The following is an 18,523-nucleotide window of genomic DNA, read 5'->3' as shown; positions in this document are numbered from 1 at the left end:
GGCTTCCTGTACAGACTATATCTTGATTAACAATAACAACAAGGAAAATACGTCTCCATGCAGGATACATAGTCTGTCACCGTGTCGATATGAATATCAATCATAGCAAACCAAGGTCAACCGTTCTTATTTTTACCTTGAAGTGTAGATTGAAACATCGATCAAAATTCACCAAAGGGTCACTAAAACTTTGTAAAGTACAATTGCGTATTCAATGGTTGAAACATTGACATGATTGATATTTGAAATCAGATACAAATATAGTAGTCAAAGTTCAGATTTCAAATCCAACTCAAAGATTACACGTGACGCAACAAATTTATTGCCTACTTTTCAGTCTTCCTCAGGTACTCTGATCCACTCACTTCTGACACGTGACTTTCTCGAAACATGACGTCAGAAATGGGTAAAAGGTCAGAGAACGCCTGTATCGTCCGTCGTTCCCAGTAAGTCAAGTGTATCAGATGATGAGTCGACTACAATTTCATATAACTTGTGTTTTGCTTAAGTTTCATTCGAAATTTAAACATGAGACGGCAATTTGCCAACGCATGACAAAGTAATTAAATGAGTTGAGTGATTGACATCTGTCAGTCCTTACCATGGTGGAGGCTTGGATGGAGCCGAAGCTGTTGATGAAAACGTCCAGCGTCACGTTAACCGACGGTCCTGGAAGCCGATAAACAGTTATTGGCATAAACAGGTAAAATCACAGTGTACGAAAACGCATATGCAGACAGATTCGCATGCTTAAAAGCTTCTAAGCGTCTCGACAAATCTAACGTACAACATAAAAACGTGCATGAAATGTGCCGTTGTATTTTTTTAATACCACAGCCTATGTGATGCAACCCTTCTCAGTCGCATGTAGATTCGGGAGGGCGAAAGCAGCTGGGCTTCGAACCCTCAACTTTCTCATCGGGAGGCAGAGTTACTCACCGCTAGGCCAGACATGCTGCATTAGATGTTTTCATGTGTGAGATATGTGCTGACGTTGATAACGTTTAGTTCATTATATTCTAATTGAGAAGTGTTCCCACTTGACTGTGCCTCTAAGTTGATAAAAGCATTAGTACTAATGACAGCAAAAACTTTGATGGGAGTGATCAAAGTATGTAATGGGTTTTGAATTAGTGATGCCAGAAGTTGGAAATTCGTACCGATTGTCTGGCATTTTCTTCAAGGTTGGTGTATGGAGATTTGCCATTTAACGAAGAGTTATTTGGGCGCGACGCGGACCGGTTCGAAATGCCACGGTCAGACCTATCTTCTCTTGTGCACAGGTTACTAACCACGTTTAGTGTGTGGACATGTGTACATTGCGAGACATCCTGCCACTTCAGAACAGCCGAGGGACATCTCGAACTTACTTTTTTACAGTACACGGTTACTTTTCACTGCAATTAAAGAGCACACTGGCTGCAACGCACAGGCACAGCTTTGCCAAATAGGAATGGTAATATTGCAGATAGGAGCGGTTCTTTTTACCAACTGCTTTTTTTTCTGCGTCATGAGAAAATGATGTTCTTATCAATCAAACTTATGGTATAGCAAGTTGGAAAAATCATTACAAAAAGTGTTTTGTCAACACCTATATGTAATCTAACCAGAAAAGAAAATCTCGTCTATCTGTAATGATTTGAATTCTTCAATTCTTGCATTATTCCTTAGTTATGCGCAATTACTGTCGGCATAATTCAATCATGTACTGATTATTATGCCTCCCCGACAGTTATTCTAGCTTTGTAGTGAATGAAAGATGACAACTTCAAGGCTAAGAGTAATGAGAATCTGGCTTGTGTACGCCCTCCTGGGTTGGTACCAGATTATGAGTGGCGTTGAGTAATGTTGCCTCATCGTCTGTAGATGAAAATAGAACGTGAAACACCGCAAAATTCTGTTCAATCTATTTGGAAATATGAATCTACTGTTGGAATCGCACATGGAAAACAATGATTTCTCCTTAATGAGATCTTAGCTTCATCAAGGTCGTACTTACCCACGAACAAAAAAGTAATAATGGCGACATGGCTAATTACTATATTAGAATCATATACTGCTTACATAGATATGTTACTTACATTGTGGTTAGTTACTTTGCCAGAAGGTATATCTTTGACACAATTAGAAATATTTCACGCCTACAAACATACTGTCTGTAATCTACAAATATCATGTATGCTCATAATCATAACCATTCACGGACCTAATTTTCAATGATGGCGATGTGTACTTGCCCATTTGTCAGCCCAAAGCTATAATGCAGCTTTGCCAACAAAAACACAACTCAGAACTTATTTGAGGATAAGTCAGTTAAAGATCCTGATGTCATCATCGTAACGAACCAGGTCTGTAAGTTTATTGGTACTGTCCTTGGTGCTGATTCTGATTGCCGTGATCTGAATACACTGACCATGTCCAATTTACTGATCTTCAATAGTTAAAGTTTCTAATGCCATTACGATAACGAACCAAGTCTGTAAGTTTGTCGGAACTGATTCTGATGGCCGTGATCTGAATACTCTGGTCCATGTTACTGATCTGCAATCCTACAGATCTATAGACATCCATGTTACATCGCGAAGCTGTCAGCTGTGTCGTTCGTCATCTCCCTGAACGTCTATCTGCTCAGCATGTGCTATCCATGCACATACATGTAACCACAGAAATCACCTTTAATCATCGACAGAAATAGTTCTGACTGCGCCGTTGGACGACATTTTTGTTGTATATTTTGTCATTAGTGTATTCATAACCATGGTAGTGAGGAACATTGGTCATGGCTATGGTTTTGATTGCTGTAATTATCACGATATGGAGCCTCGGTATAGTCTTCGTTAATTGGTCTTTCTGGTGATTTCATGGTAAACGAATATTTCACAGTAGTCTGACTCTCTGAGGATTTTACGTTCTATGTTTGGGATAATTTTGGATGTTCGAGCCGTCTAAATGAGGACGCCGTGAACGTAAGACTTTGAACGTTGAAGCTGTGTTGCAGCTGGTGATGATACGCGGTTCGATCCACACCTTGTAGAGCTGTCCTTGGTGCTGAACGTACTGTTATAACGGTAACGTTTATCGGACGAATGCATCGTTTATGATTACGTGACGGGAGACCTAGCGCATCCCCGTCTTGTATTCAGCTGGAAGAAAGGGCATGCCACCCCGTAAGGGGCAGTATAACCCCAACGGTGCTGTAATACACCGTATGATTATGACTGACTGACTAATGATTACGTACACATCATTTGTGCTGCAAAATGGACTTGGTTCTGAATGTAGCCTGATCTTAAGAATCAAACTGTTGACGCGTCGACAGCGATTATTTTGCCAGTCTAGGATAAGTCATGGAACAATGCCATCATGGTACAATTCTTGCTTAACGTGATGAGTGATACGCCACAATGATAAATGACTTTCACAAATCAATAGTTGATCAGCGGAACTATCCTAGATAGGATAGGTAAAATCTCAGAAGATGAACCTCACTAGATAGCTTTGAACAACCTTTGCAGCAAGATGTGCAAAGGTTAGGCGTGACAGGTTGTTCAGTGTCATATAACCAGCTGCTGCGGCTCTCCGTGGTTGCGAGGCTGATATGTTACGCCGAATAGCGGCTATACAGCTATGATGGGTTACGCCATATGATTGATATACCGGCTATACAGATACAGATACAGAAGTCGGGTCACCAAAACGATGCCGCCGTTTATGTGTTTAAGGAGAATAGTTTGGTCACTTCTAGGCCTAGGGTTCGGCCGTGGAGCCATTCAGGACAAAAAAACGGACTGTTTGGCAGCTGTAGGTTGCTGGAAAAAACTGCTGTTGAGTTAGAAATTAGACTTCCAGCGGTGCTAAGTGAAACATTGATCCCATAATACAGCCTGATTGTCTCCCACGAGACCAGCCTGGGAGAGGTCGATGAGTCTTGTACAGTAATCGGCTGTCAGCACAATTTAGACTACTGATAAGCGCTGAAACTGCAGTACTTTTAAGCAGAAAATAGGTCAATTGTATTCTGTGGGCTTATTTCTGTTAGGAAACTGGCGTGCTAGCAGGCTTATTTACATAATACATAATGGTGGGAGAGCACAGGTCTTTTTTATAACATTTTATGCTGAATTTTATAGAAGCACGAAAGAACAAAATTAGAAGATTGCTTCGATTGTGTTCTTGCAGTCTTAATTCACATCAAACACCTAATATATACCGAGCTTTCTAGACTTGAATCGGTATTTTGATGCGTAACGCATAAACCCTATGTTATGTCGCCATGTAATAAACCTTAGGTTCAGCACAAATAGCACGTATACCAGCAATGGCCTGTGGGCTGACTGTAAACGGCTATATCTGTAGTGCAACGACCGACACTTTAATTCGATGACTATCGGTCCTACAGCTACAGATATTCCATCAATGCACGATGGACATACACGGCGTACTGGAAAGATTTGGCAGACTCAGAATTTCCCTATCCACATCACCAGTGATTTACCTAGATACGAGCTGGGAAACATGAACGACCCCCAGGCAATTCTGCCGTCTATTTACCAGCTGTAATTCCGCCTGATGTTTGCTGCAATGGCTGCTCTAACAGCCTCCATCCATTTTCAGTCATGTTACAGACTTCCAGTTTTATTACGAATTCCGTGATTGGAAGGAAAAGCTTACGGTTCCAGAACGGAGTTCGTCACTGACGATAAAAGAAGAGTTGAGAAGAAATCATCGCTGGTTCTGTATGGTTCCACGAATAATACACAATGAGTTAGGCAAACTGACCGAATCTGTACTCATATAACAATTTTATAATACACCTTTTCTTATATGGCAAGTCAGAAATATGTCTAGTATACATTCAACTTGTCATAATTGGGAAAGTGGCAACCTCTTAAAGTCTAATTTCCCCAACCTGAAAGCGAGCTTAGTTAAATCTAATAAAGAATGCGTCGAGCTGGTAATTGTGACAACATGCATAAACCGTAACTGATTAAAGGTGTCCCACTTTTCCTTGCTTTTGGTATCTTGTCACTGGTGTGCAGCTGTGTATAATGCACTCTCAGTTAAAGCGCAGTTACGCCGAATAACCGGAGGTAATTGCCTGTTACGCCAGAGCTAGCTTTAGAGTAATCGCAGAAAACCGTATCTTCCTGGGATTGCCGCGGACTCAGTGAAGAGCATTGGTTTTATCGAGTCGCATCTCGAGTCATGTAGAGGAGTTTGCAGTAATTTCCGGCGTGCCTTTGTAGGTTGATCTTCAAGTGGCAATGATAGACACCGATATGTCAAGTGGCAAAATCGTTGAACCGCCCATGCTGGACAAATGTCTAGGTGCACAAATGTCGCTGTCTGCATCTGAATTCTGAATCCACTGCTTGCGCGTATTGGATACAAAGTGGAGCCAACTTTGTCAGAGGAAAGCGGTGTTGAAGATAAAAATTATTGCTATAAATTCCAGTTTTCATGCAATCGCCAAAACATCATTATGATAATACCAAATACGCCTTAGGCAAACTTTACAAACTTAACGTCGTTTACAAATACAAAGGGCGGAAGAGGTAAATCATCGGTGATGTTTGCCATTCTTCTCCAGTGCGTCACAGCGTCGGCAATCATCGCTGATGAAGCACGGGTAGACCTACAGCAGAGGAAAACCCCACAGGCCTCCGGCACAGAAAGCTTTCTACGATTTTACTGCTTGATTTGAAAGCATGGAGGCTTTCTTGGGATCACCAACGTGGACTTCTCATTCATTTTTGCTTGGTAATGGTCTAGAAAGTAGCGAATAGGATCTTATCTTGCTACTGAAAGACATTTTCAAAGGTTCGTCAGAAATGAAACAAATGACGCAGGGGAGGTCGGTAGATGGGAATGATTATTTTAAGGATAACAGAAACACTCGCAAGTATGCGAAGCAGTACAACTCAGACATGAGCCAGCATTGAACTGATTTTACTGGCGATTTTGGCGTTCATTAATAGATGTGCTTCTTGTTAAGTATCTAAAAGATTTCTACTTCTTGATGGATCTTAGTTTCAATATATTTTTCAGGGATGTCGCAGTGCGGACTGCTCGAGTAATGGCCGTTCTGCTGAAATGAAGGGATCACTTGAAGGCTTAACGATCGCTGTTTGCTTTAATAATCACACTTTCTTATCTCTCTGGTATTTAAGTGGAACGATCGCGCGAAAACTCATTTGTTGTTAAAGTCAACCTCGCGGCGACAAGAAGCTCCATAACCACTATCTCCCTAAAAGCTATCACTTCCTTGATTGGAAACACGACGTTGAGGATAGAATACGTCATATTTTCTGGCTCGGCTAGATGGTGGAACATTCGGTACAGAAATCAAAACGTACGCCACAATATCAGAAGCGCTCTGATCAATTCAATCGCATCAGCGCCGACTGAATAGACGACAGTAGAAATGAGTTAATCAAGCCGTGAGATGTAGGAGGGCCCGGGGGAGTTCTCGCGCTCTCCCGGCACTCCGCACCTTTGACTCCGCCTGCGCTGCCGGGTCGGTCCCGCACCGGCGGCGCGAGCTCGTGATTGAATATCTCAATGCTTTGGCGGCCGGGCGCAATTAATCTAAAACCTCCATTGTCTCATGTAACGGTTGATATGTTTTATATGGATTGACGCGACGCCTTCTGTTCCATGCGAAACGGTAGAAATTTGGACGCTCTGCTCTCCTCGATAACGTCTAATACCAGTCTTAGACCTACACTAGTCTTGAATTAAGCTGTCGACATGTCATTAATAATGTCGCTTGCTTCATATTCTGGTTTGAGTCGGTAGGAATGTAAGGTTTCCGGCCTGTCCGTGGTTCTGTGGCCCTCGTCAGGCACCTAATATTGATCGGGACGTATCGATCTCTGCCAACTGCTCTGTACCGACTGGAACATTTCTAACGCGGGAATCTAACAAACGAATATCCCAGAGAATACTGATTCAGTCAACTACCCACGGTCTTCACGCATAGGTGAAATCTCTGCAGATCTGTGCAGATTTGGAGACCCATCCGTCTCTCTCCCGTAACCGCCAGGTCGCCACCTCACTGTGGATATCAGTGTGATTCCGCAGGTCTACAGCGACACGGTCCCCGCGATAGCGAAATTCAGGTCGTGTTTCAGCGACCCTTTTTAATCCAAGCTGCTGGCGAAGGAAAAGCTCATAATATCAGCGGCTTTATTGATTTTTGCTTATGCCACTCGTCTACTGTGGTGTGGTGACTAATATTATATGATGTCTCCGATCATTGGGGATTTGGGTACAGAATAAAGGAGAGGCAGTTGGCAGTATCGATGACAAAACAAGAGCAGTCATTGTTATCCTCACTTATTACGGCGCATCGATACCAGATTATGGTAAACTGGTCACAGGCAATAAAAGTCTGTCTCCATCACAAAGCAACGCGCCGACCTGCATTCTCTCCCATGATTATATTTTTTAACATGTATGGATGGCTCTGCGCTTAGTGTCTGCACATAACTTCTGGATAGGCATATTTTCGACTTTTACAATTTGACTTTTGAATTTTGGATAAATGAATTAACACATTCCAAAGACACGATATGCAAATCTTCATTTTAGCATGTTTTCAACTAACGTTGTTGCCACTGTACGACAGCTATATATTTGATTGCCTTGATGATTCACATTTTCGATATAGTACAATTATTCAAAACTAGATATAAGTCATCGCAAATCAACGTCTAACGCGAGAGTCTTTCAAAAGTTGAATTCGTAATGATGTTGAAGCTTATTTTACTTTTACATAAATACTACGTCACGACATAAAAAGCCAAGGTTAGAAAGGCAAACTGTGGATTTTTTTTACACCAAAAGTACGTACGCGCTGCATTTGCACAGTGAACGTTACCACGGAACATCAATGACAATGCAGACAAATGGCGGCTTACTGGACGCTGCACTTTCTACGCACGAACTGGACGAGTAGTACACAACAACGACACGACGTTTGTTCCACGTACGGCGCAGTTGTTCTACACACATATTAACGACAACGTTAACACCACCGCCAGTACAACACCAAACGACAACTACACGGCATAGCACAGACACGGTCTTACCTTTGAAGTTTGGCCGTATCCTAGGATCATAATTGTCTTTAGACAGTAACTTGTCCAATAACGCGGTCGGAGACTTGGTTGTCGATCTGAAGCAAGGAAACAAACGGAAAATAGACCCTAATATTTGATTGATAAGTGCATAGCAGCGGTAGAAGTTCCCTTACCATTAAAGTTTGGCCGTATCCTAGCATCATAACCAGATAACAAAAGGCTGTCCAGCAGTTGGGTCGGAGACTTCCCTTTTCTGAGGAAATGAAAAGAAGACATTGACAATCATGGCGACGGTTAGAAGGAACCGGGGAGGATCCTGGGAGAAATCTACCTGGGGACGGAGGGTTTAAATCACATGGAGAAAAGGATACAAAGAGAAAGAAAAATACAGACAGACTAGGTGGCTTTAGAGTTGTCAGGTTCACCGTCAGGACGGTATTCTGACGGCGGGGTCAGCTGAAGGCTCTGTGATTTGGTAAACATCAAATGGAATTAGTTAAACTAAATTGTTGGAATTTCATGTTGAATAAGGTTTTAGAATCGTAAGGTATGAACCTTTTAGGAAATTTTGCATCACGATCTGTCGACGATTCTAATGACAAATAGATATCCAAACACGCCAGCACACATGACCGCGGTCTTTCCTTGAACAAATTTCGGTGCCCTTCGACCCGGCGGGTCCCCGATGCCGTGCGGGAATAACTCCCCCTGAACTGCGAACCTGACAGCCTTAAGCCTAGGCAGCATTCCTTAAAGAAGCACCGCCGAAGTGAACGTTTACCCCGACCCCCCGCTCTGCTGCCCCGAGACGTGGTACGGAGGAAGAAGAAGCAGTGTTAGCAGCAGGCCAGGAGGAGCCATGGTTCGGGAGGAGGAGGTACGGGGTCCGGCCGGCCACCACATCTCTGTCCCCCGGTGTCGCCACCACCAGCCCTTTCTACATTTCTCCCCTCATTGATTGGACAGGAGGCCTGGCCTATCGCCCAGACACCACACCGACGTGCACTTATAATAATAACATCGATAGATTATTGAATATTTGTAACGGGGGGAGCATGTCCGTGGAGAGTTGGGTGGGCTTGGGGTGCTGTTGTGTATGTAGTGCTGTTGTTGTTGTTTTCAGGGCAGACCTAGATGGAATCAGGTTGAAAATGGCACGTTAGTAGCGCATGGAGAGGGAAGTAGAGAGTTAGTTACCGAGAAGATGGGAAACAATGAGGTTGGCCAGAGCAGATGTTGCTTAACTTGCTCTGATGGCATCGATATGTAATTGAAAGCCGTGTAGCGGGCCGTTCCCAAGCGGACGCAATTCAATTTGTAGCTAGTCGGTAGCCCAAGCAATGAATGAATCAACTCATACCAGCAGGAATTAAAATCCGAAAATACACAAATTAATCTAAACTATTCAAGCATTGAGGAGAACTGGCTCACTTCTAATCATGAGTTGCAGTAAGCGGTTCATTTCAGCAAGCCTTACGCGAGATTTATGCCAAATCAACTCTTGAACTCTCAACGGAACGTCAACACATATTTCTCGTTTCGCATGCCGAGAGCTTATTTCTAGTTATCAGCGTTTGTGGCGATTCTAGTTCGATGTGTTGTGGTTGACGTGAGAATCTGCGGTCACAAATCGCCGTCTAGTTTTACTCAAGACTCACGACTCAGTCAATCATGTGATCACAAAACCAGACATTGTCAATACAGCAATCGGGAGAACAGTGTCTTGTCGGTAACATCAAAGCGTTCACATCATAATATAGTCGTTTCATGAATATAATACTTTTTGTTTTGCTTTGACGTATTCGTACCTATATCTTGAACAGATTCATAAGCATTGCTCGTGCGCCATTGCTATGATCGGGCGAGGCATGCATAACCATGAGCTTTGGAGGACCCCTTTCCACTCGAGAAGATCTCTGGGCGACCGTACAGCGACCAAAATAGATATGTGTAATCCTTGATTTCATAATTAGAATTTGATGCAAGATGCAGAAGTAAGATCTAAAAGACAACGAATCATACTCTCCAAGCAGAGTTTAGGCTCCGGCTATGTCTTGACGTATTTTAGGGGTGGTAGTGAGACATCAACAACACGGTACAAAATAGAAAGCCCGATAAAACGCCTAAAACGTTTAAAAAACCAACTGGAGCCTAACCTCTGCTTGGAGAGTGAAAAAATCAAACAAAACGTGAAAAAAATTTTTATCAGAGAAATTCGTTGCGCGATCTTTTAAATCTTTGGTCGCACGGCGGTGGCTCAGCGATCACAACCAGTTGAGAGGGAGCCTGAGGCATCAGCCGTCTTATATGTGTGGTAAGCACAAATGAGCTCCCGCCTGTGGTCAGTGCATCAACCTCTCCGGTACTAACCGGTGCGTGAAGGGTGCAAAATAAACCTAACCGGCTGGAATACGCAAACGGAGGGGGGCTTCGAAAGGGACTTCTGGTGCAGCAATGGGCATTTAACAGCGCAGCACTAGAGCTGCCTGTGGTACTGTCATATTAGCCATTTATTTCCCAAGAAATATTCAAGTACATGTGTATGATGAATGCGTCCCTTGTGATGATACAGCGTGCAGAGGTGGTTTAGATACAATACATGTATAATAAAAGTCATCTATCTTTTGGTATCCACTGAAATCAGCATAACTTTGTTAGGCGTTTGGAATGAAGCTAACAGAGCCGAGGCGGGAGTTCGGAGATTAAAATTGCAATGGAAACGAGCTAATAAATATTCCCTCTGATTTATCCGCGGGGTTTCCGAGGGGTTTGCCCAGTACGTCTTTCAGAACGTTGTTAACGCTGCAGTTTTGTGTAGTTAGGCAAAACTGCGTATCCTGTCGGGATGGGAGGGAGATAGGCGTGATGGTGTGGTGTATTGGACTCCGGTCTGGCGTGTATCTTAATACGTCACGCCGCTAAATAATGGCAACATTATTGGTTCGGTGGTAACGGGCTCCGATCGGTCCTGGATCGAGAATCAATGAGATACGCCCCCGGGAAAACTAGCAACACAAAGCTGTCAATCTGATGTAAGATTACTGATGAAATCAATGTATGTGCGGACTGTAGCTTGTCTGTTGCATGTTGAATACTACAGAATATTTTTTTCACGTTTGCCGATTTTTGTTTCGTTAATGTGTCCATCCATCTTTATTTATCACTGCACAGAGACATGTGATGAGGCCGTTTTCTTTATGAATTGGGCTGTCAGTCTATTATAGCTATTAAATCCGTTTCAGACGATCGCTAAATCGCAGCTAGACTAGAGATTATCTATACATTTTTTCGCTCTCAAGATTTTGGATACTGGTTTAATGTAAACATGCTTTTAGAGAAGTCTACATGCATTACGATGGACAAGAAGATCGTATACATTAGTACTAGTTCTATGTTTATAACATAAAATTTTACTCAATATGCACACTTAATGGTTGTAGAGAAAGGCCAAACGTAATGCAGTTGAGCACATTAGAAGTCACATAGTAGACGATACTCATCACAGAACTTTATGCAGCAGCGTAGAAAGGTAGAGTTTTGACGGATGAATGCGGTGCAGTCTAACAGGATAACAACACGGTTTAGTTCTACACCGATGCGCTGCGAGACGACAATTTCACGTCATTATCGCTGTGAAGTCTATGCATATGTCACGGTACAGTTGAGCTGAACTGTCGTTTGGGACAGCAGGATGGGAATATTAAAGTTACGTGTGGGTACCAGGGGCCGGACTCGTGAGGAGGGGGAGGGGGGCGGTAGGTATCAGCTTTCAGACTTTACATGGTGGTCATGATCATGTGGGGATAGAAAAAGGGACAGGTTACAGGCTGTTTGGATAAGTCAATTCCTCTCTGAATCTGCGGTGAGATAGATCTAATTCTAGGCTACTCGCAGCTTTGCAGCTTAGCTGATTGAGCCAAGTGTTTCATGTTTCAGTCCCCCGTCTACACGCTGTTCCCTGTCACCTAACCAACACCACACCGGGGACGTAATCAGGAAAATGGACAAAGCAGGGACCGCGGCCACATCTTCAACCCACACTACACGGCGGAGGGATCGATACGGATTGTATTGAGAGAGAGAGAGATGGAGAGGAAAGGAGGAGGCAGAAGAAATCACGGTACTCACACCAAAGGGAGCCGCAGGAGCGCCAGGACGAGGAGGCAGGTGGCTGCGGCGTGGACTTCCCGCGGCATGGTGTTCCCTTCTCACTGGCACGGCAGGAGAAACGGCTCCGTGTTCAGTCCGCCCGGCCGCTGGTAGGGACGGCTTACCCCGCTAGCTACACGTGCCCGTCAGTCAGTGCACTGATTTCCTACCAAACTACGTAATCTCACCTCAACCCTTCATGGGCCTACGCCTATCCACCGTTATTAACGAAATCACACTGAGTCCCCCAAATCACAGACATGCATACAGTTCCCTCCCACCGCAATCAGGGAATGTTCATCCACAGATCTCCGCTCTCCGCAGCATCCGCCACTCCTCCGTCCTCCATCTTGGTCTGAGATTTAAGAAAATATCGGACTTCCCTCCACAGGCCCCTGCCGAGAGAGCAGGAGTGCGCAATCTGCACGGCGCGGGAGGAGGGAAAGGTTTTGCGGTACGGGGGTGTACAGTCGCGCGCGGTGCCTCACACACGGAGAGTCGTCCCCGTCCCCACACACAAGGCGGTAACGTCTGTTTATGTTTGCGGTTCTCCCGGTGTCACCCTTCGCGAGCGGTTAGGAAGAGTCTCAGTGATTAGTCATGATTTATCCGGGTTTATCCGATTTGTGGAATCCGCGGGAAAACGAAGTGGCGGGACCCGCGGCACCGCACAGATGGTTCGCCCCAAAATCCGCTGTCACGTGACGGGAGAACATAAATATAAAAAACAGCCCGCATCGACAATGAGAACTTGCATGATGCATGTCCAAGGAAACCCCGAGTCACCCCAAGACGTAATAAAATACGCACGCACTTTCACTTGTATCGGCACATTGACGTACGCGTTAAATTATAGCTAGTTCGATATAGATTTTCCGTTAAAAACAGATCCAGAAGTCCCGGGGAACGCGGGAGGATGTCTTGTCAATCTCTTCCAGTTTGAAAGTTTTGTTTTGGCCATGTTTATATTTGCATACCCACTGCATTATCTACGCCTCAAATGAAATCACATCAAATTTTGAACCATATACAAAAGCTTTTTGGAACAGGTTGGAAGAACGGTCTTATTTTTTGTTCGCTACAACTATTTCCTTGCTATAATTAGAAAAGAAAACACATTTTAAGGAGCGTGAAAAGGGTATAGTAAGTTTGTATCATAGATGTATTTAATTTAAAAGAAAGATCTTAAGCTTTCCAACATTTTCCCCCTGTACCATTATGGAAAACATTTCAACAAATGGTGCAACTATTCATGTAGCTATCTAAATGAACTCCCAATCGGAAGTCATACAAAAACTACAGAAATCATTTTGAGAAATTCCTCCGTTACGACGCTTTATAAATCTAGTTCGGCGGCAAAGACCTCGCCTTCCCGACTACATTCCAGTGGATGAAGGATGGGAATCTTGACCTCCCCTTTACGGTTTTCATTCCGTCTTGGCGCCTGGACTGATCTCTGATGACCGTCTGCACCGGCGTGTCATCATTCTCCCCCGGCTCGGAGATTCCCCCTTTACACCTGTCTAAGTGTCTTCGTGACCGGTGTTTTGGGGTCTATCATGCTGTTATCTGATAGTTACCCGTGTCTCATTTCTCGTTGTAAACAAAACTCACATTAATGACTGAATGAAGACCTCTATCATACATATGGATAGGCGCACTGAGTTAAGTACAGTTTATAACAAAATGATAGTTTACAGATGAATTCGTATGTTGTCAGGTTGGCACGAGTGCTACGTATTAATCAGAAAACAACACATGACAAACCGGAAATCACTCCGGTTAGAGGTCGCAGATAAATACAAGAGGAAACTATTCCCAGTATGATTGGGAAAAATACGTATACGTGACACGGCTATCAGATTTTGATGTCCAAGATAGCTTCACAAAATCTTTGGAACATTTTCCCATTCTTCTTTTGATATATTCTTAATTTCGCCAATGGAATCCTAAGTATTGAGGGACCATCTTTAGGCAGCTGAACGATCGTGAAGAGGCCACATTAAAGAGCTCACATAGTTTTAATCGCCCTTTATTACCTCCGTGACAATGAAGGTATTTTTTTTTAGCTCTGGCCTTTTGTCTGTATCGCTGTGTGGCCTTGGTTATATGAACATTGTCGTGTAACAGGATGTGAGGGGAGAGATGGTGTAACCAGAGAGCAGAAGGATTTTACTGTGTGTGGATGGTGTTCAGCACCAAGGACAGGCCGCAAACTGACAGGGTGAGAAGATTGGCTTGACTCAGGTCTAAAGTTCGTCCCGCAGACTGCCAGGATAATACATAGACACATTTGGGATGAAATTATAGATAAAGGATTCTTAAAATCCCTAAATATTCCATGGTGGTATGAGATCTTTAATGTCTTGTTTAAAATGAGAACATTCCAGACTTGTGCGCCCGTGCCTACCGTGTCATGGTCTAACCGAAGATCTAGATCTAGACTTGCAGGAGTTTATTGTTCAGCACTAAGGACAGGTCGCAGGCTAATAGGATGAGAAGGTTGGCTTGGCCCAGGTCTAAAGTTGGTCCCGCAGACTGGCAGGATAATGTATAGAAAGATTTGGGATGAAATAATGAATGAATGAAGACCTTTATTGTACATTCATACCCACTGGGTTTAGCACAGGTCACAACAAATGATGCAACATGATATAATGATACAATGAATCTACACTACTCAAAGATCGTAATCTACTGCGTACATTCGGCTTCTTCTCGTTTCTTTGTGATATTGAAAATGTAAGAACAGATATGCTTTATAAGTAAAGGTTTGTCTAGATTCATAAGGAATATAAATTTGTCTATATTACTTAGTTGTATGAAGTGATAGATAAAGGAGAAAAGAAAAATTCTTAAAATCTCTAAATTTTCCATGGTGGTATAATATCTTAAATGTCTTGTTTTAAATGAAAACGTTCTAGACGTGTGCGCCCGTGCATACCGTTTAACGGTGTAACCGGAGATCTAGACTTTTTCTAGATTTTTTGTGTTCAGCACCAATGACAGGTCGCAAACTGATAGGATGAGAAAGTTGGCTTGGCCCAGGTCTAAAGTTCGTCCCGCAGACTGGCAGGATAATACATAGACACATTTGGGATGAAATTATAGATAAAGGACTCTTAAAATCCCTAAATATTCCATGGTGGTATGAGATCTTTAATGTCTTGTTTTAAATGAGAACATTCCAGACTTGTGCGACCGTGTCTACCGTGTCATGGTCTAACCGAAGATCTAGATCTAGACTTGCAGGAGTTTATTGTTCAGCACCAAGGACAGGTCGCAGGCTGATAGGATGAGAAGGTTGGCTTGGCCCAGGTCTAAAGTTCGTCCCGCAGACTGGCAGGATAATACATAGACACATTTGGGATGAAATTATAGATAAAGGACTCTTAAAATCCCTAAATATTCCATGGTGGTATGAGATCTTTAATGTCTTGTTTTAAATGAGAACATTCCAGACTTGTGCGACCGTGTCTAAGATCTAGATCTAGACTTGCAGGAGTTTATTGTTCAGCACCAAGGACAGGTCGCAGGCTGATAGAATGAGAAGGTTGGCTTGGCCCAGGTCTAAAGTTGGTCCCGTAGACTGGCAGGATAAGAAAGATTTGGGATGAAATTATAGATAAAGGAGAAAAGAAGAATTCTTAAAATCTCTAGATTTCCCATGGTGGTATAAGATCTTAAATGTCTTGTTTTAAATGAAAACGTTCTAGACGTGTGCGCCCGTGCCTACCGTATAATGGTGTAACCGGAGATCTAGACTTTTTCTAGATTTTTTGTGTTCAGCACCAATGACAAGTCGCAAACTGACAGGATGAGAAAGTTGGCTTGACCCAGGTCTAGATTTGGTCCCGCAGACTGGCAGAATAATGCATAGAAAAATTTGAGATGAAACTATTGATGAAGAAGAAAACAAGGAATTCACACAAAACTCGGGAGTATGAGATCTTCAATGTCTTGTTTTAGATGAGACTTGTGCGCCCGTACCTACCTTGTCATCCACAGATTGTGTAACCAGAGTTCTAGACTTGCAGGATTTTAGAGTTCAGCACCAAGGACAGGTTGCAAACTGACAGGATAAGTTAGTATTGGCCCAGATCTAAAGTTGGTCCCATAGACTGGCAGGATGATGCATAGACAGATTCCGGTTGAAATGATAGATAAAGAAGAAAACAATGAATTCACAAGAAACTCTGGGGAATGAGATCTTCAATGTCTTGTTTTAGATGAGAATGTTCCAGTCTTGTGCGCCCGTGTCTCCCGTGTCATCCCGTGCCGGGCCGTCATCGCTCACACCACCTCCCGACGCCCGCACTTGACCTTCTCTTCCCGGAAGATAATTGCAATAACACTTTTCCGTGTAAACCCAGACGCGGGATGCTCGTTGCATATTAACGCGGTAATTTTCCGCTGATGAGCAATTCTGATGAATTCACAGCCAGTTCAACGACATACGTGTTTTACCAACACTGACTGATGTGATAAGACTATGGTTATGATAATGACAGAGAAGTTTATTACATTATGATAAAAATCAAGCCCAAAAAGGATAAATGACTTCAGTTGAATGAATAGATAATGATGAGTAAACTAAGCTAGGCTTTGTTTATATCCATGATTTACAGGCTCATTCTCTCTTCTTAAGATATGCGTAAACAAATCTACATTTAAACGAGTTTTCCATTATATTGTTAAGTGTTGACACTATGAACTATTTGTTATCAAATGGTTTTGGAAGCCTACATAATAATAACATAATGCATCATGTTAGTTTAAAAAAACAGACGAACTGGCAAATTTCTCGTCAAGTTAGGCATGCCTTGCCGCAAACCTCGCGAGAACACACGAGAGAGCCATCTCTAAGAAGCCATCTGCGGGTTAAGTACGCTTCCAACCCGATGAATTGCCCGGTTTATAACGCTGCAGCGGGAGAGATTGCAATATCTCATGCGCGATGTGGATCGGGTAGGGGAGACGGGAACAGAAGTACGGCGGCGGAATGCAAGATGTTGGCTCATAGATTTCATTTCCAGCGGAGCGATTCCCTCTTGACCGGCCGTCCGTCATCCGCGGCATCCAAGGTCGAGGGGTCACGGGCAAGGGACAAGGGGGCAAACTTGTACAGTAGCGGAACAACGGATACGTACAGGGGTACATGTTACGTACACACGAACTACAGTGATACAAGGGACATATATAAATTTTATATAGTGATGTATGTCAGGTACACACACTCAGTGATGCAAGCCAAGGGATACATACCTTGGTGTTAGTAAGTCAGATGCCATCAACCAGTGTAAAAGAGGTACCAGAATAATTATCAAGTATAGATTGTATCAATCTATACGTATCAACTATCATTGTGTTGTATAATCTACGTTCTACCAGAAATCCATGTTTACATTCCATTCCCCTCTATCTAGATTACAGTAAGTATATCATGGCTGGAGGCCACGGGATATGCAGCTGATTCAGTAGAGACCCATGCACAGGCTAACGACTTGATGGTGCGTCATATATAGACCATCAATGTCTTCTCGTTGTACAGTAAAAGCCGTGACGATATCTTATAACATCTTGGGGACATTTAGGCATTCCGCTTTGTGTCGGCTTTATATCAATGTGTTTGATAAATCGGAGGACGTAGGAGCGAAAAAAAATCTAGGTAGCTCTTCGATTTTCGGTTGAACAATCTTGTTCCCGGTCGATGACAATATCAAGGCAGTATCAGATCGGTGATATTGAACTTGAGCTGTGTGCGATGAATCCGGGCGAGGCGTGATGAAGTGGCTACAGAATCACGGTGATACATCAGGGCGATCTGACAGGGCAGGTGTCCGATGGAGTCACTGCGGTCAGGCCCCCTTTCCACTAGACAGCGATCGCGCTGCGCTCTCACTGCGACCTACAGTGCAACCTTCACTTTCGCACTGGGTATATCATACCAAACGTGAACGTGTGACTGAGAAGACAACGTAACACAGAAAGTATAAAAAGATTCGTTTCTTTTCTATACAATTCGTTGAGCGGTATGTCAAAATTTAGGTCGCAGAGAGAGCGCGGCGAGAGCGCCGTCCTAGTGACAAGGGGGTCTCACGTAGCCTCCATCACAAGGAAATTCTGGGAATTATCAGGAGATAAATATTGATTACGACCTCTCATTTTAGGTTCTGCAGTTCTTCTTTTTCTTATCTAGGTACTGCAGCTCTAATTTTTGTGAATATTAGTTATTTTCTGTTACAAACACTTTAATTTCCACGTCGTGCTAGCCCATTGTAACATCCACC

The 18,523-nt window shown here is 43.3% G+C and overlaps 1 protein-coding gene across 6 annotated transcripts in view; it reads right to left on the bottom strand.

Annotated features, from left to right (window-relative positions):
• LOC118422852 (glycine receptor subunit alphaZ1-like) overlaps nt 1-12,909 on the bottom strand; it is a 32,904-nt gene extending 19,995 nt beyond the window's left edge. For 3 of the 6 annotated variants that reach the window (XM_035830660.1, XM_035830662.1, XM_035830663.1), the window contains exons 1-3: nt 8,866-9,052; nt 8,258-8,337; nt 602-669 (exon numbers count right to left, since the gene is read on the bottom strand). In XM_035830660.1, coding sequence (XP_035686553.1) covers nt 602-669; nt 8,258-8,337; nt 8,866-8,987 — 270 coding nt within the window. In that variant the 5' untranslated portion in view covers nt 8,988-9,052. Of the gene's footprint in view, nt 1-601; nt 670-8,093; nt 8,180-8,257; nt 8,338-8,865; nt 9,054-12,212 lie in introns of those variants that run through there. The other 3 variants (XM_035830665.1, XM_035830664.1, XM_035830659.1) reach the window with 3 other exon arrangements.
• Between the last annotated feature and the right edge of the window lie 5,614 nt (nt 12,910-18,523).

This window comes from Branchiostoma floridae, chromosome 9 (genome assembly GCF_000003815.2).
Source record: "Branchiostoma floridae strain S238N-H82 chromosome 9, Bfl_VNyyK, whole genome shotgun sequence".
Taxonomy (NCBI): domain Eukaryota; kingdom Metazoa; phylum Chordata; class Leptocardii; order Amphioxiformes; family Branchiostomatidae; genus Branchiostoma; species Branchiostoma floridae.
This window is presented reverse-complemented; position numbering and strand designations above follow the sequence as displayed.